Source organism: Herpailurus yagouaroundi, unplaced genomic scaffold (assembly GCF_014898765.1).
Source record: "Herpailurus yagouaroundi ecotype Mexico unplaced genomic scaffold, PumYag 165, whole genome shotgun sequence".
NCBI classification, from domain to species: Eukaryota; Metazoa; Chordata; class Mammalia; order Carnivora; family Felidae; genus Herpailurus; species Herpailurus yagouaroundi.
This window is the reverse complement of record NW_024412406.1, coordinates 1,098,531-1,123,781: the sequence shown is the minus strand read 5'-3', so window position 1 is coordinate 1,123,781 and position 25,251 is coordinate 1,098,531. Positions and strand designations below refer to the sequence as shown.

The 25,251-nt window shown below is 38.6% G+C and overlaps 1 protein-coding gene and 1 long non-coding RNA gene across 3 annotated transcripts in view; one reads left to right on the top strand and one right to left on the bottom strand.

Annotated features, from left to right (window-relative positions):
* Positions 1 to 14,295, bottom strand: part of LOC121038037 (uncharacterized) — a 16,550-nt gene extending 2,255 nt beyond the window's left edge. Inside the window, exons 1-4 of one of the 2 annotated variants that reach the window (XR_005794113.1) lie at positions 13,674 to 14,295; positions 4,283 to 4,375; positions 3,256 to 3,401; positions 516 to 717 (exon numbers count right to left, since the gene is read on the bottom strand). This is a non-coding gene — a long non-coding RNA (uncharacterized LOC121038037). Of the gene's footprint in view, positions 1 to 515; positions 718 to 3,255; positions 3,402 to 4,282; positions 4,376 to 12,535; positions 12,699 to 13,673 lie in introns of those variants that run through there. The other variant, XR_005794112.1, reaches the window with a different exon arrangement.
* CA3 (carbonic anhydrase 3) lies at positions 13,392 to 23,832 on the top strand. The gene is made up of 7 exons (XM_040487472.1): positions 13,392 to 13,520; positions 14,303 to 14,500; positions 16,892 to 17,010; positions 18,803 to 18,895; positions 19,921 to 19,983; positions 21,314 to 21,469; positions 22,854 to 23,832. The coding sequence occupies exons 1-7, from the start codon at positions 13,487 to 13,489 to the stop codon at positions 22,971 to 22,973; spliced, it is 783 nt and encodes a 260-aa protein (XP_040343406.1). The 5' UTR covers positions 13,392 to 13,486; the 3' UTR covers positions 22,974 to 23,832.
* The last annotated feature ends 1,419 nt before the right edge of the window (positions 23,833 to 25,251 follow it).

Below are 25,251 nucleotides of genomic sequence, written 5' to 3'. Positions count from 1 at the left end.
TATATATATAATTATATATATAATAAATAATAATAATAAATATAATATAAAATATATAAAAATAAATATAAAAATATAAATAATATATATATTAAATATATATATAATATAATTATTATTATTACATCACCTAATATGTATTAAGAAAGCTACTATAGTAAATATTCTATATGCACTATTATATTTAGCCCTAAGAAGATCTTAATGAAATATTGTATTATCCCCATTTTATCACCAAGGAAACTGGGGCCTTAGACAGGCAGAGTAACTTTCTCAAGGATAAACGCCTTGTAAGTGCCAGAGCTTGCATTCAAACTCAGGGTGCAATGATTTCAGAGCCTCACATCTTAAATGCTCTCCTAAAAACATTTAATCTCTATGTTATTTAGTGAGCTATAATTGATTGTGATCGTGACATAATTTGGTCCAAATTCTATTTGTTCAGAATGAACATATATTGGAGGGTACTGTATTGTTAGACATCTGAATAATTCAAGGTCAACAGGAACTCTTACCTTTGTGGAGAGTAAATGCTTGTCCAGTGGAATTTCAGGATTGACACGCTCAATGTTTAAAAAAGCAAACAGCTTAGCTCATATTTTCATTCTTGGATTATGTTAAATGATGCAGTGCCAGAGTACACAAAAGCAGATAGCTTGGTTTCAGATTTTCATTCCTGAATTGGGATTTCAATATGCATGCCATGCTGGCAGATGCCTATGAAAGAATGGAAGGAGTAAGGGATGGAAATTACCGTATTTACTCTTGTGTTAGGCAGGTGACTTTCGTGCAACTTGCATGGTGATTTTAATTTCCTATAAATAGTGAAACAGTGACTAAAAGATGCTCTCTAACATGTTGTTTGGAAAAACGTGTGCTTAACTTCAGCTTGTAGGTACCATCACAAAGTTTACGTCTTTGAAAGAGAGAAAGGTCAACAGTGTTTGGCTTCAACAAATTATTGTCTAGTTCAGATAACTGAGGTACGGTTAAATCAGAAATAAATTCATTCATTCGTCATTCACTTTAGGAAACAGATAAATGAAATTGCTATAGGTTTTGATAAGTAGAAGAAATAATATACACCTGGTACTCTCATAAAAATTAAGAATCTACTTAGATGGGGTGGCCAAGAAAGGACACTCTGAACGGGTGACTTTTCAGCTGAAGCCTGAATGATGGGAAAGAGCCTAAGGGAAGAGCACTTTAGTTAGAAGACAGAAGCTGAAAGCCTCTGCGGCTAGAAGGAGGTTAGTATATTCTGGGTACACACAGTACATGTGCTGCTGAAGCGAGCACATATTCTGGGCACACATAGGAGAGAGCAATAGTTCAGATGAGAGATGTCTAGGGCTTAGACTGGTATGATAGCAGTGGAAATCGAGACAAGTGAGTAATCTAGAGGCATATTTTGGAAATTGAAATCAAACCCTAGAATGCACTCTGTACATAAATGCAATATCTCCAGTGCATCTCTCTCTCTCTCTCACACACACACACACACACACACACACACACACACTTTTAGATTTCCATTTCTAGTTCTGTATAATCTCAAGAAATCTTTAACACGTTTCAGTCTTTTATCAGATACTTTTGACTATAAACAATTTCTTTTGCTTAATGGGAGTGAAAGTAATACTCCTTCAAACAATACACTTCCTATTAGTTAGAAATTTCCTCTCTCTCTTTCCTCTCTCCCTTCTACCCTCTCTGAATTCCTTCCTTCTTGCTTGCCTGCCTGCCTTTTTCAACTGTATTTGTTTTATGGCTACTGAGCTAGGTATTGGGCCTATGGTTATAAGCCCAATATATATGTAAAACAGTCCTGGTTTCTGCCTTCATGAAGTTTCATTTAATTGGGAACTAATTCACTCAGGACAAAATTTTTATCTATTTTTACATTTCTATGGGTTTTTTTGTTTGTTTTTTAATTTTTTTTTTTCAACGTTTATTTATTTTTGGGACAGAGAGAGACAGAGCATGAACGGGGGAGGGGCAGAGAGAGAGGGAGACACAGAATCGGAAACAGGCTCCAGGCTCTGAGCCATCAGCCCAGAGCCCGACGCGGGGCTCGAACTCCCGGACCGCGAGATCATGACCTGGCTGAAGTCGGACGCTTAACCGACTGCGCCACCCAGGCGCCCCGCATTTCTATGTTTTTTAAGCTAGTTAGTGAATGCTTATTAATACCAGGTAGTATTCCTAAGTACTCTGCATGTGTAATCTTAATGAATCTATAAGACAAACACATTTCCATTCTCCTAGTTCTACTAACGAGGGAGCCTATGCACTGGGACGTTACTGGCCCCAAGTACTTGGCAGAGCTGGAGGCGGCACCCAGGTCTCTGGAAGTCTGAGTTCCAATTGTTAATTTCAACGCTTTGTGGTCTAATTCTATTTTACAACCAATGTACCAAATACATAAATAAAAGCACATGAGTGAACAAACAAAAACTTGCTCTGGCTTAACCACAGAGACCCCCTCTTGCTACAGGTATGCTGGCTCCTGGTCTTCCTCTAGTTGGGAGGAGCCTGGAGAAGTTTATAGCTCCCTCTCTCAGGCTCCTCTGGGCTACTCACATTTCAGATATTGTTTTAAGAGAAGTCATAAAATGGAGGTCATGGGGGGTGGGGGTAGTAGTCAATACCAATGACCTACTAGATAACCCAAATCTCTAACTGATAACCACTCCTTACTCCCAAGCATGGAGGAAAATAGTTACTTTTCTGCATTTTCATTGTCTTAGTTTAATGGTGATCATGTTGAAATGCAGAATTGAGTTTTGTTTCCTGTTTCTTTCTCATGTGCAGCCATGCAAATGTCACTAATGGTATTATGAACTCCATTTGAGATTTGTAGATTCATCTCATGAAGAAAATGTTTTACTAGAATCATAATAATGCAAATTTATATTTCTCCTTGCTTACCACCTCCAGCTCTACTTCACATCATAGTCAGTGATCTGCAAAGGCAAATCAGGTCATATCCCTCATCAGCATGACACTCTCCAATAACTTGCCATTGCACCAACGTCAAAGATCTACTCTTCACTGTGACCTACGTGACCTGGCCTGTACCATCCTTTCTCACTCCACTTTGCAACACCCTCTCCTCAGATTACCACCCTCCAGCTACAGGGTTCTTGGAGTTTCCTCCACTTGAAGTGCTTTTTCTTGAATTCTTCCAATGGCTTTCCATGCTTTAGTTCTTTTATTTCCCCTCCTCGGGAAACTATTCTACAATTATCACACCTACAGAGGATGCCTCTTTTCCAGTCTCTCCAGTGGATTATTCCTGATAAGCCACATGGTTATTGTCTACTTGCTTTTCATCAGTACCACCCACTCAGTGGGAGCAGTCAGTCTCTCTCTCTTCATCCTTAGTATATCTCCAGTGCCTAGAACAGAGCATGACATGTAGAAAGCATTAAAGATCTGTGTTGAATGCATTCTTTAGATATATTTAAAAACCTATTGGATTTTGATAAATATTATTCCATTTGGAATTTATTTGATTTGGTAGGTCAAATATACTAATAAGAACTTCAGAAGTAGTAGTTACTATGATTAGTCACCGATGTCACAGGCTAAAGAACAGTGTTGGACCAGTCACTGAACAAAATAAATACACTTATGCGATGTAATGACTTAAAATTATGGAGTGGAATGTAGTGACTTCAGAAGTTTCTGTCTGGTGGTTGGCATAGAAACCATTTCTGAGAGATAGGATTCATGCTAAGATTTGTGGCATGTCATTTATCTACATGTGTAGTAAAACCTAAATTAAAGATATATGTTCAAATCAAGGTATATTAAATTTGTGAAATATATTATTATAATTTATATTTTCCACACACTTCCATATTTATATTTATGCAATTCTTATTACTCTATCCTTGTTAAAAGGATAATAAAATTCTTTACAGGACAAGTAATAATGAACAACTCTTTCTAGGTTACCACCACCAAAGAGAGATCCTTTTTTATTTCACTAAATAATGTACCTTAACAAAATCAGCATAGATTTTAGTAACACAACAGTTCAACAATGTGAAAGTGTGAAGAAATGGTTGTTCCTGAATCAGAATTGGCGAACTCAGTTTTTTTTAAGTTCACTTTGGAGCTCATGCTATTTTTCAATTATGGCAAGGGGAGAGTTTATACAATATCAGACATGCTAAGCTGCCATGTGTTTCTCTCATCACCCTGTCCCCGACTAGGCAGTGCTGCTGGTTGCAATCTGAGTACCGAGCCCCAGGCAACAATGCCCATTACTCACCCTCTCAATCAAATATCAATGTGGGAAGTTTGTGACTTAGGCCAAAGATGAAAAAATCTGACCAGCTGTTCCTCTCAGGCTCAGTTCTGATCCCTGTGTGAAAAAAGAATACCTTAGAAAAGTAATTGTGAGTCTGAATACAATGGTTGCCAAACAAAGAATCTAGTTCTGTTTATTTTGGAAGAGCCATGTGCATCAATCTGGCTGTGAGCAAGGTATTCATATGTGTGCTTCTGTCCAAGAGGGACAGCGAGGTTCATCCATCTCATTTGAATGGAGCTTTCTCGGCGTGAATTATTTGTCTTCTCTACCCCTTCCTTGGTATTTTCTGAAAAGAAGAATGTCTTTATGGTCAATAATAAGTGATTACTAACTGTGAAACCGAAAACCAAAAATCTGGTCAGAATGGCCATCCTTGAGGATTCAAGCTCTGATAGTACAGAGGGATAAACTGTCCTAAGAGTTAATGTCAGTAGAACATCGGAGTTTAATGAGGGATTAACTGCAGAGGTGGCAAGATAGATCTTCTCCAAGCAGGAGCAGGACACTCCTGGTCCCCGATCATGTTATTCCCCAACCAACCCATTGTTTTCCCACTGGTTTTTGTCTGCGCTTATGTATCAAGCCTCGATTGAAACTTTCTTGGCCCTACGTGTGGATATATGTTCCAATTTTTCCATGTTGTTGGCATTCATAAATATTAACCAGCAATAATTAGGTTCTCTTTTCTAAAGTGTGAGACATGAAAAGCCTTCATTGCCCTGAGAAAGCAGCTTTGGCTCTTCTATACATTGCAATTCATTTTTACATGACATACAAGTACTTTTCATTCAGTTATATTCCATTTTCAATAGCATATTGTGAACAATTAAAATTATAAAAAACTAGTTCTGGTTTCTATTAGTAATATTTTCTTTCAAGGTTAAAATATATTGGATCTTACAAGCGAGTTTATTTTAGCGATGTAAATAAAGAATATAAATTCCTTAAAGCCTTTTGAATTCACATGATTCTTCTGATGCATGAAGAAAAGTGCATTTTACTACAGCTAATTCTGATAGGAAACTATAATTCCAGAAGTTTCAATTCTAGTTACACACTGAATTGGTCTAGAGTCAATAAAAATATTTGTTCTAGTATGGAAAAAACCACATTTGTTTTAGACATCAATGTTTATATGGATCCTTTTCATCACTTTTTGGTTTATAGAATTTCACATGATTAGCTATTCATCTTCATTCTGGTTTTCAAGGTCACAGAGAGACCACTTGGTGAGATGTTGAGCTAGCATTTCAGAGAGGATATGTTAAAGATTTTGTCATAAACATACCTGTACTAAAACAAGGTAGATAGCTTATGTACCAGAGCACGCAAAAACAATAGCTCAGTGCAGCAGTTTGCTCTCCATTTGGAATTTCCTCCTTCCTAATTTCTGTTTTACACAAATGTATTATAATCACCTTGAGGAGTGTGTGGCTGACCATTATGTTCCACAGGTGTGCTCTTCTCTACAGCAATAATAGTTAACTAAGAATGTTTCTGTTTTGAGAAAATTTATGTCAAAATTTCATATTAGTTTTAAGTTATTTAAATACCAAAGACCAAACTATATGCAGGGATTTCAGGTGATTGCAATTTATGAAATACATTAATATTATATCATAGTAAACAATCATTTCCCCCCCAAACATCACAAATCAAGAGGATGCATTAGAATGTAAAACAAAGTAAAAAACAACATTATAAAGCTGTATCTAAACAGAAATTACATCTCTTTTACAATGACAAGATAGTCCTTATCATTTAGAGGCAAAATCAGAAGCATCCAAAGAACTTTTTCTAGACAACAGATAACAATTAATCGCACCTTAGTCTTAGGGTATGAGGCGTGTTGAAACACTATTGACAGGACTTTTTGAAAAGCTGTGTGTGATGGCTTACTTGACAGCACTTTTTTTCTTAGTGGAACATAAAATAACAGTTCATGGGGCGCCTGGGTGGCGCAGTCGGTTAAGCGCCCGACTTCAGCCAGGTCACAATCTCGCGGTCCGTGAGTTCGAGCCCCGCATCAGGCTCTGGGCTGACGGCTCAGAGCCTGGAGCCTGTTTCCGATTCTGTGTCTCCCTCTCTCTCTGCCCTCCCCCGTTCATGCTCTGTCTTTCTCTGTCCCAAAAATAAATAAACGTTGAAAAATAAAATAAAATAAAATAAAATAACAGTTCATCCTAGGGTCAATAGTATCTACATTGGAGGAAATGAAGATATTAAGTAGCCCTTTCCTATAGAAGGAAGTTTACTTTTAAAATACAAAAAAAAAAAATAATAATAATAAGTGGAAATATAGAGAGATCGGTAGAAGGATACAAACTTTAAGCTGTAAGATGACTAAAGTCCGAGGATCTAATGTGTAACATGGTACAACAGGAGATAAAACTATATTGTATCATTGAATTCGCTAGGAAAGTAGACTTAAATGTTCTCTCACACACACAAAAGATAAATAGGCGAGGTGATACGTGTGTTAATCAACTAGATGGGAGGAATCCTGTGTCACAATGTATACGTACATCAAGTCATTATGATGGACACTTTAAACAGCATACAATTTTATTTGTCAATTATCCAGCAATTAGAGCTGAAAACTACTGAAAATTGTGCACTTATGTCAACACAAAATATTTTAAGAGTAGGTTATTTAAATTTTATTATTTATTTGGAAGAAATATAATAAAATAGCTGTGTGGTATATGTTATTAATGCAAAAATTCCTATTAGTCTTGATTACTTATTTTTGGAAAAATAAATACCTAATGATATTCAATATTCAAACAATTGATGCAGATATTTTTTGGCTCTGTTATTCAGAAATTTCATGAAAAGCAGTCTCTAATGTCTTTAAGATGCCATGATTTTAGTTTTATCAAGTTTGTGCCATATATTTTTTAAAATAATACATTTCTTCCTGCATGAAAACCCCACAGCTCTTAAGCATTCATTCCATTAAATTTGTGAAGTGAGAATAATGATAAATGCAAAATGTTAGTTTCAAGTGTGTGTATGTCTATTACTTTGTTTGTTGCTAATAACCAAGTAAAGTGTCCAAGGCAGTTATTATTTTGAAAAGTTATCTGACCAGCCTAGGAGAGCAATGCTTTAAAGCCAGAAGTGGCTAGCTAAACAGTATTAAACAGTACCCCGAAATCCACCCCCCTAAAATAAATAAAAATAATACCAAAAAAATCAATACAAATCTAACAGCAGCGTGGCCTTGAATTGCAGGGTGGATGAATTTGGAAGGAAAGGCTAGGCTAGAGCTAAAAAGTAGAGAGGGTAGACTTTTGAAGTCCCCTGAATATCATTTAAAAGAGTTTGAATTTTATTTTTAAAAACTTGTTTATCAAATAGTATACCAGAGAATTGTTAAGCCTTGTAGGAATTATATTTAGTTCTTATTACAGTATTTAGAATTTCAGTTAAATTTGTTATATTAGATTAATACTTTTTGCAAATAATTGGTCACAGGTGGTTAAAAAGGTTTACTTCGACTCCCACCCTGGGAAGGGTGGCCATTAGACTGAGAGGCTCCGAGTAGTTCAAGGAGAAGGTGAATGCTGTGGGTATCAACTTTATCTTCCACCAGTTCATCCTAGTGATGTCTGCGGGTTAGCACCTGTGCTCTGCAATATGCACTGAAAGCACTGTTCATGACCAACAAGGAACAAGGGTTATTTAGAGCAGGTGTCTGCTCAAAGAGAAATTGGATAAAAAGAACAAGGCCAGAGAAGGGTACTAATTTTTCTGAGTCCTAAATACATTGGCCTACACTGTAATAAGTACTTTACTGTATTATCTCATTTAAGCCTCATCAGACTCCTGTAAGGCAGGCATTATTCTCTGTTTCACAGATAAGGTATCTGAGACCAAAAAAATTTGGGCAAACAGCCACCTAAGTGCTATGAAATGGCAAAGCAAAACACAATTCCACTTAAGTTTGCGAGCAAATGCTAGATTAAGTTATTGAAAACTAAATTTGACCATCTAAACTTGATCCTAAGAAAGATATCATAGAGTGTAATGTTCTTCTATTTAAGATACTATTACTGCATTTTATTTTTTTTTTTATTAAAAAAATTTTTTTTATTGTTTATTTATTTTTGAGAGAGAGACAGAGAGACAGAACATGAGCAGGGCAGAGAGAGAGACACACACACACATAGAATCCGAAGCAGGCTCCAGGTTCTGAGCTATCAGCAATAGCCCCATGCCGGGCTTGAACTCACTAGCTGCGAGATCATGACCTGAGCCAAAGTCGGATGCTTAACCAACTCAGCTGCCCAGGAGCCCCACTATTACTGCATTTTAAAAGAAAAAGTTGTATTTAAAAGAAAATAAGTTTATAAACCCTGATCAAACCTCATTACATAGGTTTTGGGGGTCCTCACCTTTGGATTCATGCTCCTCCCTTGCAAATAAAGTAACTATCTCAGATAGATACACTGTTAGTAAGGGACATCAGATGCCACAAGTCTTCCTACAAAGTTGCCATTAACAGCAACCAAAATTTAAGATCCAATCCAAGAGAGTTATTACTGGTGACAAACTCAGGAACTAAGTCTATCATGGTCCTATATAATGTGATGAGCCAAGTTTTCCAATTCTGTTTTTGGGGGAAAAAAACAAAACAAAAACAAAAACAAAACATTGTCAGGGAGGAAGGTAAAAGTTATGTTGTATGTGAAAATTAAATACATTAATTTAAAATTTTGATTTTTATTAGTCATTTTGGCTTAGTTGAAACTTCACAATTCAGACACTCCACCCACCAAAAACTTTTGTTTACCCAAATGATCTTTCTTGGCGGCTCTATTGTCTATCTGCCTGTCACTCTGTTTCTCTTTCACTTTCTATCTCTGACCTTGCTCTTCCTTTCCTTGTATAAGCACATTTTTTGGGGGGGAAAAATCCTACAAGTGGCCCAATACATCAATAATAATGCTGGGAGGAATGCTGTCACTATGCTAGGAAAGAATTTGTAGTTAATCATTGCTGGCTCTTTTTCTGGCATTATTTATCTCTGTGTATTCCTAACAGTTTTCTTTTGAAAGCCATCTCCAGAAATCTCAAAGTCTTTGACACAATTTAAAATGGTTGCACTTGGGGTGTCTGGGTGGCTTAGTTGGTTAGGTGTCCAACTTTGGCTCAGGTCATGATCTTGCGGTTGGTGAGTTCGGTTGGTGAGCTTCAGTCCCGTGTCCCGCCTCAGGCTCCGTGCTGACAGCTTGGAGCCTGGAGCCTGCTTGGGATTGTGTCTCCCTCCCTCTCTGCCCTCCCCTCATTTGTGATTATCTCTTTTCTCCGAAAAATAAACATTAAAAAAAAGTTAACAGAAATTTTTTAAAAAATGATCTTTTTGCACTGTTGACAGGGAATTTTGAAATTTACAGGCAAACGTGCTGGAGCAAATCATTTAAGATGAGAATGATTAGTTTGTGGTTTCTAGAAAAATACATTATTTTGACATGATTTGGTGTTAATTGCTTTAAAATTCCAATTTTTATTAACTTTCTTATAGGAAAATACAATGAAAACGCCAACCATCATTTTTTGAGACGATGACACCTAAACTATTAAATACTTCATTTTGCAAATTCTGCCTAGTGTTTATTTGAATTTATATGGCATTGTGTACGGTCTTTAATTTGTTATTTATTCATTGTGGAGAGTCTTTTATTTTTTTTGATTAATGACAACCCATTTTTTTATTTTTAAAAATCTTTATTTTTCTTTCTTTTTTTATTTTAATTTTTTAATTTACACTCTAATTAGTTAGCATTAATGCAACGATGATTTCAGGAGTAGATTCCTTAGTGCCCCTTACCCATTTAGCCCATACCCCCTCCCACAACCCCTCCAGTAACCCTCAGTTTGTTCTCCATATTTATGAGTCTCTTCTGTTTTGTCCCCCTCCCTGTTTTTATATTATTTTTGCTTCCCTTCCCTTACGTTCATCTGTTCTGTGTCTTAAAGTCCTCATACGAGTGAAGTCATATGATATTTGACTGACAACCCATTTTTAAAATTCTGTCTATACATAAACAATAACAATATGATGAATTCCTGGATTATTGGCCTTGCTTGGTATAAAGATTTTATTAAGCATTTTATCTGGACCTGAGTAGATATTTATCCAACGAAGATGTTCAAATGGCCAACACACGCATGAAAAGATGCTCAACATCACTACTCCTCAGGGAAATGTAAATCAAAAATGAGCTATTGCTTCACAACAGTCAGAATGGTTAGTATCAAAAAGACAAGAAATAACAAGTGTTGGCGAGGATGTGGAGGAAAGGGAGCTCTTGTGCACTGTTGGTGGAAATGTGAATAGTGCTGACAATATGGAAAACAGTATGAAGGTTCCTCCAAAAATTTATGATCCAGCAATTCCACTCCTGGGTATTTACCAGAAGAAAAAGAAAACACTAGTTTGAAAAGATATATACCTCTATGTTTACTGAAGCATTATTTACAATGGCCAAGACATGGAAACAATCTAAGAGTCCATTGACAGATGAATGGATAAAGAAAATGTGGGGTATATACACAATGGAATATTACACAGCCATGAAAGAGAATGAAATCTTGCCATTTGTGACAGCATGATAGACCTATAGGGTATTATACTAAGTGAAATAAGTCAGACAAAGAAAGACAAATACATACGATTTTACTTATGGTGGAATTTAAAAAACAAAACAAGGGGCGCCTGGGTGGCGCAGTCGGTTAAGCGTCCGACTTCAGCCAGGTCACGATCTCGCGGTCCGTGAGTTCGAGCCCCGCGTCGGGCTCTGGGCTGATGGCTCAGAGCCTGGAGCCTGTTTCAGATTCTGTGTCTCCCTCTCTCTCTGACCCTCCCCCGTTCATGCTCTGTCTCTCTCTGTCCCAAAAATAAATAAACGTTGAAAAAAAAAAAGACATTATAAAAAAAAAAGAAAATAAAGCAAATGAACAGACAAAACCAAACAGAAACAGACTCATAAATAGAGAGAACACACCAGTAATTGCTGGTGTGGAGGAAGAGGGGAATGGATGGCTGAAATAGGCTAAGGGGATTAAGAGGTATGCGCTCGCTTCCAGTTATAAAATAAATAAATCACAGAATGTAAAGTATAGCATAGGGAATATAGTCACGAATATTGTAATAACTTTATATGGGGACAGTTGGTAACTAGACTCACCAGGGTGATCATTTCTTAGTGTATATAAATATCCAATCACTATGTTGTACACCTGAAACTAATATTATATCATATGTCAACTATACTTCCATAAAAAAATCCACTTTATCTGTATTACCACTGTATCAAATAACATGAAATGTAGTTACCAATTTTAACTACACATAACCAGAAAAAGAGAGATTATGATTTAATGAATTGAAGCAAGATCATAGTTTACTGATACAAATAGTTATGTACTCAATAAGAAATATAGAACACCTCCATTAACTACAAACTATAGCACCACACTATCACAGTAAAGCAGAAAGTTGACCCCAGACAACCCAAATCTGCAGGTTTTCTAATCTAACACTGACATATTTGAGTTCAGAGTCTAAGGGCATTTGCTTTGCTGTTCGCTTAGATTTTCCGAACTATCTCAGTTCTTGATTCCACACTGCTATTGTGTGGATCAAATGATCCCTGGTCACAAAAATACGCCGGGGAGTGACTCCCCTGGCGTCCAGGTTATGAGTGTGGTCAGTCATTCCACATGCCTTGGGGATGAGCTATCTTTACCATGATGAGAGATTTCCTTTTCAAGGTTAGTAATCCCCAAATACAAAATTCTAGCATCAATAAAAGTCAAAGCAATTAAGGAAATGTATATTGCAACCTTGTCCAAGATAGCACTGAAATTAGTCTTATGTCTCTTTGCTGTCTTTTTTGTAAGTAGTATTATTACTGACCTAGAACAAAGAAGAAATTTGACAATATACTCTCAGACTTACAAATATGTAGTACATTGACTTCTTCAATGTAAACCATAACCAGACATTTAAAAATATATCTCTGTGCACATTGGACCTACCAGTTCCATCCTCCTTTCGCCTGGGTCATCATATTCTAAAACAACTTGGGAGGGACAGAGAAAAACACAAAGCAATTCTGGAAGCCTCTCCTCTTCCTTTTCTTCTAATCTTTCATTCTTTCTTGGAGAAGGAGGCTCTACATTTTAAACAATATGACTCACTTTATGTTTGTGGCCTTCCAACACTCCAGAATATTCTCGACTTTTCGTGAGCAGAGGTACGGCTCACGGAGTAGGGGTAAATCAGTCCCAGGCTCCTGCTCTGCGTGAACCTAGGATGCAGACCTCTCCCGGATTCCCGGAGCTCTCCGAGATCCAGCCCTCACCGTCCTGCAGACCAAAGGGACTCGCTAGGTTGGGAAATGCTGCCTGGGGCGGTTCCAAAGACAGGGCACTGTAAATATCTTTAAGGATAGCGGAGTTATAGAACCTTCCCTCCGGCCTCTTTCTTCCCATCCTCTGCTCCTAACATTTTACAAGTTGTCTGCAAGGGAGTCAAACACGGGTCAGGCAAACAAACGTGTTCTTTCCAGCCACCGTAACCGGATCGCTGGAACGAAACAAACTCCCAGAAGCGTCCACAGACCGCAGCCAGACAACCAGCCTGGGCTAAAAGCAACTTCGAAGCGAGGCTGCAAGCGCTGCTGGGGTGCACATTTTATTTGGTGGCTAAGCACAGTTAGGATACCCCACCTCCCGAAACAACAACAACAAAAAGCCTGCAGGAGGGAGGCAGGGAGGAGGAAACAAAAGTTGCCCGCATTTTTGCACCGCGGCAACACTAGTTAGAAAGCCCTGCAGCTTTGGGAGACGGAGGGAGAGTTAGCAGAGCCAGGAGCCGCGGTTTCAGGGAGAGGGTAGGGAGGGGGTGGGGGCCTTCGCCCATCTCCCCTCGGAGCCCAACAGCTGTCTAGCTCTTGGAATTCATTGGCTTTCCCCCACCGCGCCTCCCAAATACCACCCCAATCCAGTTTAGCCCCCCGCCCCACCCTCACTGACCTAATAAGGCCATGCAGTGTGTGGGGGACCTATATAAAAGGCGCGGGCTCGCGGGGACTCTGCACGACGCCGGGGAGAGAAGTCAGCTGCGGTCCAGTGCCCACAAAGACGACCATGGCAAAGGAGTGGGGCTACGCCAGCCACAACGGTGAGTCCGAGCAGCCACCCACCCCCTCCCCCCTGTCCCGGGATAGTGCCAAAGGAGCCCCTGGCATTGCATAGAAAGTGGGCAAATCTAGGGAGTGCGTGGGAAACTATGGGAGGAGGGGTTGATAGAAACTAACATTTACTGAGCACTTACCAAGTGCCAAAAGCTGCTGACCCTTTTACCTTTATCTCATTTAGTTCTCCCTGGTATGGAGCCGTTATTACTTCCGTTGGAGGAAACTGAAGTGCAGAGAGAGGCTCCGTAACTTGCTCAAGATCACACTGCCTCTGACTGAGAAGTCAGCCCACGAGAGGTCCAGTTCTGATTGTCCCTTACTCCATGATACTGGGCAAGCACTTTAACCTCTCTTAGCCTGGTGTTGGTTTAAGATCCTTGCTCTGCCTGCTGGCTTCTGCCTAACCCATGGTAAAAGAAATATGGGTGTGCTTTGAAAACCACATGTGGTCAGTGTTATTTTATTCCAGCTACATGATAGAAGATGGCATTGGTAAGACATGTGATGAAGTGCATCTCAAAAATAAGCCTTTGAGGCTGTATTCTTGAGCAAGCAGAGGGACTCCTCTGAGTTAAATAGTTTCTAGGTTCACTATTAACAAAACTATGAAAAGGTCTTAAATGCTAAGCCTTGTCTTGCCCAAACTGAAATCCAAGGCCTTTTCATAATCATTGACTAGTGTCCGTGTATTTTGCTGGTTTAGTCTATTAGAAAGGGCTCAGAATGTGCCACCAAATAAATCCGTGCCCTCAACTTGACTTCCTAGGTCCTGACCACTGGCATGAACTTTATCCAATTGCCAAGGGAGACAACCAGTCGCCCATCGAACTGCATACTAAAGACATCAGGCATGACCCTTCTCTGCTGCCATGGTCAGCATCTTATGATCCTGGCTCTTGCAAGACCATCTTGAACAACGGCAAGACCTGCAGGGTTGTGTTTGATGATACTTACGATAGGTCAAGTAAGTATGGCACTTAGGTAGAGGCACATGGGCATTTTCAATGTCCATATTGGCACAATGAGATTTATGACACAGTAACAGAGTTAGTGGGAAAAGGAACCACTTCATCTCTGAAAATGGAGATGATACTCTGTTTTTCTCTAGTCATGAAGAATTATATTTATGCATTGACTAGGAATGTCACACTCTCTAACCTTGGTCAACTTTGCTGCTGCAAAATGGCCCTTTGCCCAAGCTAAAAGTTGGCAATGCATTCTTGAAATGCAGCTTGATAGGGAGGTGATGGCAATGAGTCCAAATGAGTGTCCTTCAGGCTCTGATGGCCTACACCTAAGGGTTCTTGTGGTTTCTGACCACAGCCTAGAGAGCAAGGCACTCATTCCCAAGTGTGGCCGAGATACCATCCTACAAAGCAAGGAACATAGCATTTTCTGCCTCTGGGGTGTGTGTGTGTGGGGGGGGGCAATCCAGGGGAGAGAATAAGGTCATTAGATGAGTCTGGAACATTGCCTTCAATGCTTCAGTGGGGTTCATATAATTAATCCTTTTGGTGAGTGTTTTTGAAATATCTGACAATTTCGTGAGTAGTGATTTGTGCTGTGTGCAAATGAAAAATCACATGTTTAAAAAACTCTTTATTTCACAACACTATTAAGCAAGTCGGAGAAATAAAAGAAGGCTAATTAGAAATGCTTTATTTCACTGTAAATGAGGTAAGAAAGAATCTAATATTTTGATGATTGATGCACAAAATACATTTTCCTACAACCACATTTGTAAAAAAAAGTTAAAATTATCCTCACTGATTTACATAAATGAGTATTCTCAAAGATGTTATAAAAAGAGCATAGTGTCATAATTCCTACCTACCAGAAGGCTCCAAATAAGAAATATCATGGACATTTGTATTTTCCTAAACAATAATTTCATGTTGCTGTTATTTCTTTCTCCCTTCTCCATTTAAATCAAGTTCCATTCTGAAGGAGAAATGACAAAACTAAACAGTATCTATTATGTTGAACCACATGAAAATACCAGTTTTGTAAGCAAAAATGGTGAAATACAGTTCCATATGAGTTATCCTAATAATTGGATTCATGTGCCCAAAAAATAACTGTTGTAGTGCTTGGACAGGAAAAATGCCATGAATCAAACCACTTATTTCTACATGACCAAGCTCACACAAGTCTAGCTCTATTGTTTCAGATTTATATTATGTGGCTTTCAGTGTGCCATTTCAGCACCAATAGTTGGTCAATCCTTTCTAGAATAGCTACTCTCTGAATTCTATTTTGATGTAGCTTTTGTTGCTAAATCTTGATTTTAGGATTTTTGCATAGTTTCCAATGACCTGCAGAAAATATTTGAACCTGTAAATCACTCCCCAGGTGACTGAAGTGAGATCAAAGTTAAGTGAAGGGTTGAGGTATTTGGACAACAAACTCAAAAACTAATGTTACCCAGAACTGTCTAGTTTAGCCATCCACCATTGACTAATTCCCGAGAAATTTCTGAATTTTCCATTTTACCTCATTTGAGTAGATACAGTGTGAGTATGGATGAAAGCTCTTGCTTGTAGTCTTAAAGAAGAGTGGAGTTGGAGGCAAGACATGGAGAAGGAATTCACATTTGCTCAGTTATTGGTATACTTATGGGCACTGTGATGAGCACTTTAAAGTCCTTAATCTCATTTAATCCTCACGGCAGCTCTGAAAGGTTGATATTATTATCACCTTCATAGAGATGCAAAAACAAGTTCAGAGAAGTTTAGCCACTTGCCTGACATCACACAATTAGCTAGGATTTGAACCTACATCTGCCTGCCTCTCAACTGTCATGTTCTTCCCACTGCAATGCAGGACCAACTCCTTTGTCGATAGTCTGCATCCTTATCGCCCATTGTTTGTTTTAATTTTACTGTCATAAATGTTAAATTGATGTTTTAAACATAATAAAACAAGCAAAAAAAATAAGACAGAAAAGAGAAATCATTTATTTTGATATATCCCAAGACTTTATTTTGCAAGAACAGACCAGGGTGCTTGAGAACAGTAGCAGACTGACTTTTGCCCAGCAAACTTTGTCTATAAGAACACTTGTTTAAAGTAAAACTCTGTAGGGGCGCCTGGGTGGCTCAGTCGGTTGGGAGTCCGACTTCGGCTCAGGTCATGATCTCACGTTTGTGAGTTCCAGCCCCGCGTCGGGCTCTGTGCTGACAGCTCAGAGCCTGGAGCCTGTTTCGGATTCTGTCTCCCCCTCTCTGTGCCCCTCCCCTGCTCCTGCTCTGTCTCCATCTCTCTCAAAAAATAAATAAACATTAAAAAAAATTTAAAGTAAAACTCTGTAAAAGAAGCATGAGTTCGCTGTTGACATAGCTTCTCTGAATCACAGTGCTGAGGGGTGGTCCTCTTACTGGACCCTACCGGCTTCGTCAATTTCATCTTCACTGGGGCACCTCGGATGACCACGGCTCCGAGCACTCTGTGGATGGAGTCAAGTATGCTGCGGAGGTAGGAGGAACTGCTATGGTCCACTCTGGTCACAAAGTGAAACCTGCCAAGTGAAAATTAACAACAGAATAGTATCCGCTACTCCTCCTTCAAGCCCATAGTTGTGAAAAAGAGCTGTAGTAGTTTTAGCATAAGCTGAAGTTGCTACATATTCTAGGCTAGATGGTTAAGAGAAGATGGGTTATGTCATGCATGAAAATTTTCAAGGTTATATTAAGAAATTGGATAGCAGTTTAAAAAAAAAAGCCAAGGTACTGAATGGAACAGAAAAGATAAGGATAGCTAGCATTTATTAAGTGCTTACAAGTATTTACTTATGTGATCCCCTCAGCAACTCTATGGAATAGGTTACAGATGAGGAAACTGAGGCACAGAAAAGCTACATAACAAAGTTACATGACTGGTGAGTGTTAAACCTGGCACTCTACCTTATGTAGATTGGCAACAGAGTTTATCATCTTGTCCAGGGCCCTAAGCTGCCTCTTCTGTAAGAATGTAGTGCTCTAAAAATAGCATTTAGTAATTCTGGCTAATGTTAATGTTCTAGTCTCTTAATGAAGGGTGTGCATATATGTGTGTGTGTATATATATATATACATATATATATGTATATATATATGTATATATATATATATACATATATATGTATATATTTGTATATACACATATAGATAGATGAATAGATAGAAACACATACACATACAATTTAATATGAGCAAATACCACTTCTTGGTTAATCCATTAAGGAAAAGCCTGATTTGTAGTTCAGATCAAGGCATCAAATTACAAGGAAGAAGACAAACCTCCTGCATTTTGTTTTTATAAAGCTAAGCCTGGAAGGGGTAGTGACACATGCACTGGAGGTGAGGAGCATTCGGTTTTTACTGCCGCACTCTTTTTTAGTGGTAGGTTCTGGTCAACACGGGAGCTGGGGCAGGAACCTTGGAGACACTTGTGGACACGGTCTTAGGCAGCATCATTAGTGCTTAATTGCTGGCTAAACTAAACTCTAGGAGACCCAAAGTACACTTCACTATGATCGTTACACTGCTCTACAGTCCATCTAGAAAGCCATGACAAGATAAATAATTAAGGCTGCCTTCTAGACACCTTCCCCCTGAAAATGGGAAAGTTTAGTAAATTTCTTACAACCTTGGGCAAGGCTTGCAGTTTGGCCTTTATACATGGGTTTATCTCAACGCTTTTGATCTTGAATATAGTATCTTTAACTGCTGTGAACTGCTGTATTCTCTTTCCATTCTGTGTAACTCAATATGGGAAATTTGACTAATTTAATTGGTGCCTATGTTCTAAATTAAGATAAGGTTACCACCAGGTTGTTGAGCACTGGATGCTAAAAGGAGGTAGATATAAAAATGCCCAAGAATTTTCCTACTGTTTGTCCCCTGCTACTTCCCTATTAATTCTAACACTAGAATGTTAGCAGCTTCTTGCTTATAGTTGTACGTTTCACTGTTTCATTTGGTTAGAAAAAGGAGCAATTAAATGTTGTACAAAACTAAAATAAATATTTTGAATTAGTTTAACAAAAGTTCAACTTTCACTGATAGCTTATTACAAAGTTCTGGATCTACTTATAATAATTTTATACAGTTCTTCTTTAAACCATTAAAAATTTCACCAAAATGTTGCATGTCAATATTTAGAATTCTATCAACTTCTATAAGAGTGTTCAACAACTTTAGACTACAATTGGGTTTATTGTGAATAATTTTATACATATTTCTTTACTCTAGAAAATTTCCTCCTAACCTATATTGTATCATTGCAGCTTCATTTGGTTCACTGGAATCCAAAGTATAACACTTTTGGAGAAGCTCTCAAGCAGCCTGATGGGATAGCTGTGGTTGGCATTTTTCTGAAGGTAAGGTAAAAATTGGCCACCTTTTTCTTCCAAAATTTAGTTCCTTACCAGTGGTTAAGGTAGCATGAGATCCATGCCTTCCTTTTATTTAGAGAGGAATGAATGTCATTATTCATTCAACTAATCAAGATATTTCTGCTAAGATCAGCTCAAATTATTTAGCTCTCCTTTAAACACGTTTCTTTTGCCATTCTTTAGTAACCCTAACACTTCTAAATTCTTTCAAGAATGAATGTGTGTGTGTGTGTGTGTGTGTGTGTGTGTGAGGGTAATGGAGACAGAGCCTTGGAAGGAGCTTATTATGGTGGTGGGGAGAGAAAAACAGTATTGTTCATTATCCTTTCCCGTTACTCTATTTCAATCACACTGGAAACCAGAAAAGCCAATGTTGGGAACCACTGTGATGCCAAGTCCCTGGCTGGACATCCCCTCGGCCTAGGGAAGCCACCACTCACATGATCCCAGGCTAAGATAGCACACGGAATGTGTGTGTTGTTGGGCCAACTTTGGTTTAAAGTGGACTTAGTGTCATTAACACTATGAATTTAGTAGTAACATAATCTAGATTTTAAGCCAGAGGTGAAAATCTAGCTTCTTTCTTTTTGAATGACCTAATTTGTTTTATGTCCTGAACTCATTGGGTCATTTTCAGTGATTGAATGCAACACAACAGGAAGTGGAGTAGGTCTGAATCAAAAGACAATAAGTTTAGTTTTACATAGGTCAAGTCCATTCCAGCTCTAATTCTATATATAAAAAAGAGAAGAATGACTTCAGAGAAGGTCAAGGACATCATGTGATTTTGTGGTTTTGTACTTCAGAGGCCTGGTGTCTAAGTTTAGTTCAAAAAATATATACCCTAACATCTTGGGGGAGAAATAAACTTATGTTTTTGCTTAGTACAAGATATTCTGGCAGATCTATAAACACTAGTTGCAGATGGATGGATCACAGTCAGTGTTCAAGACAATCATAGATTATGGAGAAGGGAAAAATATAATTATTGGTTTCCTATTTTCTTACAGATAGGACGTGAGAAAGGCGAATTCCAGCTGTTCCTTGACGCACTGGACAAAGTTAAGACAAAGGTGAAAATAAATCATATTCCCTCCTAGAACATAAAGCAGGGAATGTCAATTTTTATTTTTACATTTTCTTTATTTTTAAAAAATTAAAAAAAAATTTTTTTAACGTTTATTTATTTTTGAGACAGAGAGAGACAGAGCATGAACGGGGGTGGGTCAGAGAGAGGGAGACACAGAATCTGAAACAGTCTCCAGGCTCTGAGGTGTCAGCACAGACCCGATGCGGGGCTCGAACTCACAGACCGCGAGATCATGACCTGAGCCGAAGTTGGCCGCTTAACTGACTGAGCCACCCAGGCGCCCCTTAAAAATTTTTTTAATGTTTATTTATTTTTGAGAGAGAGATACACAGAGTGTGAGCAGGGGAGGGTCAGAGAGAGAGACACACACAGAATCTAAAGCAGGCTCCAGTCTCTGAGTTGTCAGCACAGAGCCCGACGTAGGGCTTGAACTCACAAACAGTGAGATCAGACCTGAGCTGAAGTCAGACGCTTAACTGCTTAACTGACTGAGCCACCCAGGCGCCCCTATTTTTACATTTTCAAGTGTATTTGTTTCACTTAAAATCTGTTACTAAGTTTGATGAACATGCTAAGTATATGTATACAAACAAATGCTATTGTATTCGTATGGTTTATAATTTTTAGAGCAATTTCACATATATCAGACTATTTAATTTTCATAGTCTGTCAGATGACATTTTTTAATGAAGTAAATGTAAGAGAAGTTGAATGGTCAACCCCTGCCCTCAACACACACACACACACACACACACACACACACACACACATGCATGCATAAATGCACACACTTAGAGAAGTACTAAATATTTGGGTTTTGGTTTTGCCCTTTCTCTCTTGGGCGACACCTATACATTTTAAATCTTAACAGTGGACTCTTCTAATTAACAGATTCATTTTAATTGCCTTTGGAATTATTCTAATAAAATGCTTTTAAGTTTCATCACCGCAGAAAGTATTCTGAGTATATTCAAGGGAGCCTGGTTTTTATTTAGCATTGTGAACCTAAACATTAACTTATATGAAATATTTTTACTGCGGTTACATGTGAGTTTTCTTCCTTTTCTTGAGAAATGATAGAATTATAGTTCTACTGACAGTTAATAGGGAATAAAATGTTACAATGACTATGTCAAAGTCATAACATAAACCAGCTTCCCCCTCTGACCTTTATTTCTAAAAGTCATGAACTTTGCTTAACAGTACCATTTTTTCCATTGCATTTGAAATCCATTCTCACAAAATGGTGAAACCCTTGGGGTGGGCGGTGTGGGTGCACCTGCTCACTGAGCCTGCGCCCTCCTCTCTCCCAGGGCAAGGAGGCTCCCTTCACAAATTTCGACCCGTCCTGCCTGTTCCCTGCCTGCCGGGACTACTGGACCTACCACGGCTCCTTCACCACACCGCCCTGTGAGGAGTGCATTGTGTGGCTCCTGCTGAAGGAGCCTATGACCGTGAGCTCTGACCAGGTAAGCTGCCGCCACGAGTGGAGCCTTGAGGACACACGGACTTACGGAGCCACTTACATTAGCTGTATAAGATACAGATGCTAAATGGAAAATGTACAGCTGCTAAACGGATGCTTACAAAACAGCTATACGACTAGAGGCTTCATAGTTTGCCCTGGTTAATTACAGTCAGCTTCTTCAGCTTTCTAAAACTTGGCTTCCAAAAGTACCAGGATAAATGCCGATGATGTAAAGGTGGCTCTGATAATGAACGATGACTGGATTCATGCTCTAGAAACTCTTTAGGGTTTAGATTATCAATATGAGTTAGCCTTTGTTAATTTGGAGGCCCCTCAAATACTAAGCACTGGTTAGGAGATTGTAAATACAGGCTTGGGAAAAAGGATACTAATGGAAGGGATTTAACATCCTTGTGACGTGTATATGGTTTTTCCAGTTCTACAGACAAGTAAGTTGTGGCTCAGAAAGGTTAAATTGTTAGCCCAGGATCACACAGCCAAGTGCAAGAGCTGAGAGTCAGCTCTGGTCTGTCTGCTTCCAATACCCCTTGACCCCTTTCCACGGCCTTTCTTCTTAGTGTCCGTCTAATCAATGTCCTTGCCACATTTATCAGAGAGACTTTCAAGGAAAGATTGTTTAGGAAGAAATATGTAACCAGGGTTATGGAGAACAGATTAAAGCAAATGGGCAACACAGAAACTCACACCCTAGATCATGAATGTCTAATAGTAAAGTATTTACTAGTACGTCTCCCTTACTTAAGACAGTTTTTATAATTCTGCCAGTTACAGACTCAAGTATATATGATAATTTTTTAATGAAAAGATTAGATTTAATGGTCAGGTTCACTCATGTACATATTCTGAAAGAGGAATGAAATTTTCTTAAGGAGAAAGCTAAAAACATTTTTGGGTAGAAATGTAGCATACAGAAGATAATTTCCTAAATTTTTCTTCCTCTTATAAGAAAAAAATTAGTTTTAATTATAGTGTGACTAATTTTTTTTTCTGTTTTTAAAAAATATACTCCATAAACTTCTACAATGAAGGCCCATTAACTTCTTATTTGCACTGATATTGTCATCCCCTCCTACATAAAGCATATGCTTCATATTGACCCCTTATATTTAAATAATTGTTTCTGAATTCGAAGGAAAACACTTTGACCAGAGGGCATGGTGATCTATACAAAATGAAGAAAAGTATTATTACAAATAGAGAAAGACCTTATATTACTCAGGAACTGGTAACCAAATAACTCTGGGCCAACAGGTTTCATGGTTTCCTTGTCTTGTTTGAAAAGCCAGACTTTGCCGACAGTCACATGTGGAATGTGTGCATTTGGCCAGAATGTCGTGCTGACAGTCTCCCCTTGCCCCTTGCAGATGGCAAAGCTGAGGAGCCTCTTCTCCAGCGCTGAGAATGAGCCCCCAGTGCCCCTGGTGGGGAATTGGCGCCCTCCACAGCCTATCAAGGGCAGGGTGGTGAGAGCCTCCTTCAAATGAGGCTGCTGGAGCTTGCCCTCTTCAGGAAAGGAAACCTGCCATTGGAGAGCTTGGTTCCTTGTCTCCTTTTGGTGCTCCTTACTCCAAGTATATTTCAGTTTTCCACACTCATAGAGCAATGAATACAAGAGTGTAATACCAAGAAACCAGCTCCTTTGACAAGATGTAACATGAACGCATTTGGCCTTTGTAATAGTCATCTTTCCTATGAAAGTAGCCTTTCTAATAAGGTTTCAAAGAAGAAGAAACAGGTGGAGGAGTAAGGATCTGGAAAAATGGGTATTTGACACTGTTTTTCTGTCATCTTAAATTTCACAGAAATTCAGTTTTACTATTGTCATATTGTGAGTTGTCCATCTTAAAGAAGTAAGGAGTAATTCTATATGTAGGAGTAGATGTGTATGAGGATCATATAGCAACTAAGCATAAGCCAGAAATTAAACTACTATGGACGCAAACAATTGAAATGATGCCTTTTAAACCTTAAATAAAACCAACAAGAGGTCCATCATTTATTACAGTTTTAGCTGCTGTAAAGATTATCTGGTTTTGAATATCAATGAAAGGAAAACACATTCAACTGGGCGTTTTAAAAAGTTTGATCTAGTATTTGAATTTCTTCTTCACAAAGGTGGCTGACTTTATCCTAATATTTTTCTTTACCTGAAGGAGGGCCATTTATTTTTAATTTTACTACTTTCTCTTTGCATGCTTATTAAAATAAAAATTGCCTCTGGTATCTTTCTAATTTGAGGGTGGAACAAGAATTCCTAGAACACAAAGGAGTGAATGACTGCACTTGAGGTAAAAGCAGTTGTACTGATCATCAAAACTAATAAAGATGTGAATGAAAAAGAAATTGTGCTGTGTTTTTTAATGAAGAACGGGGTCATAAATGACAGACACGGACTAAAACTAAGAATGGCAAACTTTGTAACTCTGTTTTTTATAATGGAAGGGTGATGACAGCAGAGTTAGGTTCTGATTTGAGTTGGATGTTACATCCCTCACAGAGTGGCTAAGAATCAGTGAGGGCCTTTGGAGAAAACTGCAGACCAGAAGAGGAATGTGTGACCATATATTTGAGAATGTGGAATAGTTTCCAGAAGCCTCAAAGTTGGTTTAGGATTCTGGGGTCCAGGCCAGTACCATGGTTGCTGCTAAGAGGAATGGAATCAAATCAGACAGTAGCTTTTATGTCCTTTTTTTTTTTTTTTTTAATGCTTATTTATTTTTGAGAGAGAGTGAGATAGAGTGCAAGGAGGGGAGGGGTAGAGAGGGAGGAGACACAGAATCTGAAGCAGGCTCCAGGCTCCAAGCTGTCAGCGCAGAGCCCAACGCGTGGCTTGAACCCACGAACTGTGAGATCATGACTTGAGCCAAAGTTGGATGCTTAACCGACTGAGCCACTCAAGTGCCCCTATGTCCTTATTTTTTTTAATGGACACTGGGATGACACTAATCTAATGCTACAAAAGTCCATACATTGAGATCTTCAAAGCATTTAATATATTTAGGCATAAAGTCTAGTCTTGCAGTTAGTGGCTTTGATATATCTTTCATCACATCACTGGCTAATATGTTGACTTACATTAGAAAACTATAGCAATAATTTAATAACTGTAAGGAACGAAAATAGTATTGGATCAGGAGAGTCCTGTGATGTTGGAAGTCAAAGTCCCAGGAGACTAAAGTTATTTAATAGATTACCACTTGGGTGAAGCAAAACCAGGTTGGTCAGTGCAAACTGGATGTGTTAATTAAATCCCTTGAAATTAGGAGGTGTGGAGTTTTTATCAATTAGTGGTAATATGCAAGCTGATTCTCTCAGGATACTTAGTAATGTTTAAAGCACTGTAAAAATGTACCCAGAATACACTCTATGTAAGGGAGGAATATATAACTTCATACCAGCTACAGGGGTCCTTATTCAAGAACACAGGCTAAACAAGGCTGGAACTGTTCTAAGGGAAAATGCCCAATCAAGAGAGGCTATCTCCCTAGATGGTGAGTTCCATGGGGGCGCAGATGTGAGTCTTACAAACTGATGTTCCCCTTATTGCCTGGCAGTGTGCCTGGCACTTCACAAGCATTCAATAAATATTTGGTGAATAAATGATGTCATGAACCTAGATGACCCCAGGACAAACACTCTCTTCTTGAACAACCCATTACTGTACATGATTAAGACTAATGCAGGCTTTTGCTCATCTTTGTTGAGAGCTCCTTGGAAAATGATCTCTTTAGCTTCAGGTGACAACTTCCCAGTTGGAACATA

Coding starts and splice junctions, on each gene's coding strand:
- CA3 (XM_040487472.1), top strand. CDS start 13,487: ATGGCAAAGGAGTGGGGCTACGCCAGCCACAACG. Junction 17,011..18,802: donor GAGTCAAGTATGCTGCGGAG/GTAGGAGGAACT, acceptor GTATCATTGCAG/CTTCATTTGGTTCACTGGAA. Junction 21,470..22,853: donor TGACCGTGAGCTCTGACCAG/GTAAGCTGCCGC, acceptor TGCCCCTTGCAG/ATGGCAAAGCTGAGGAGCCT.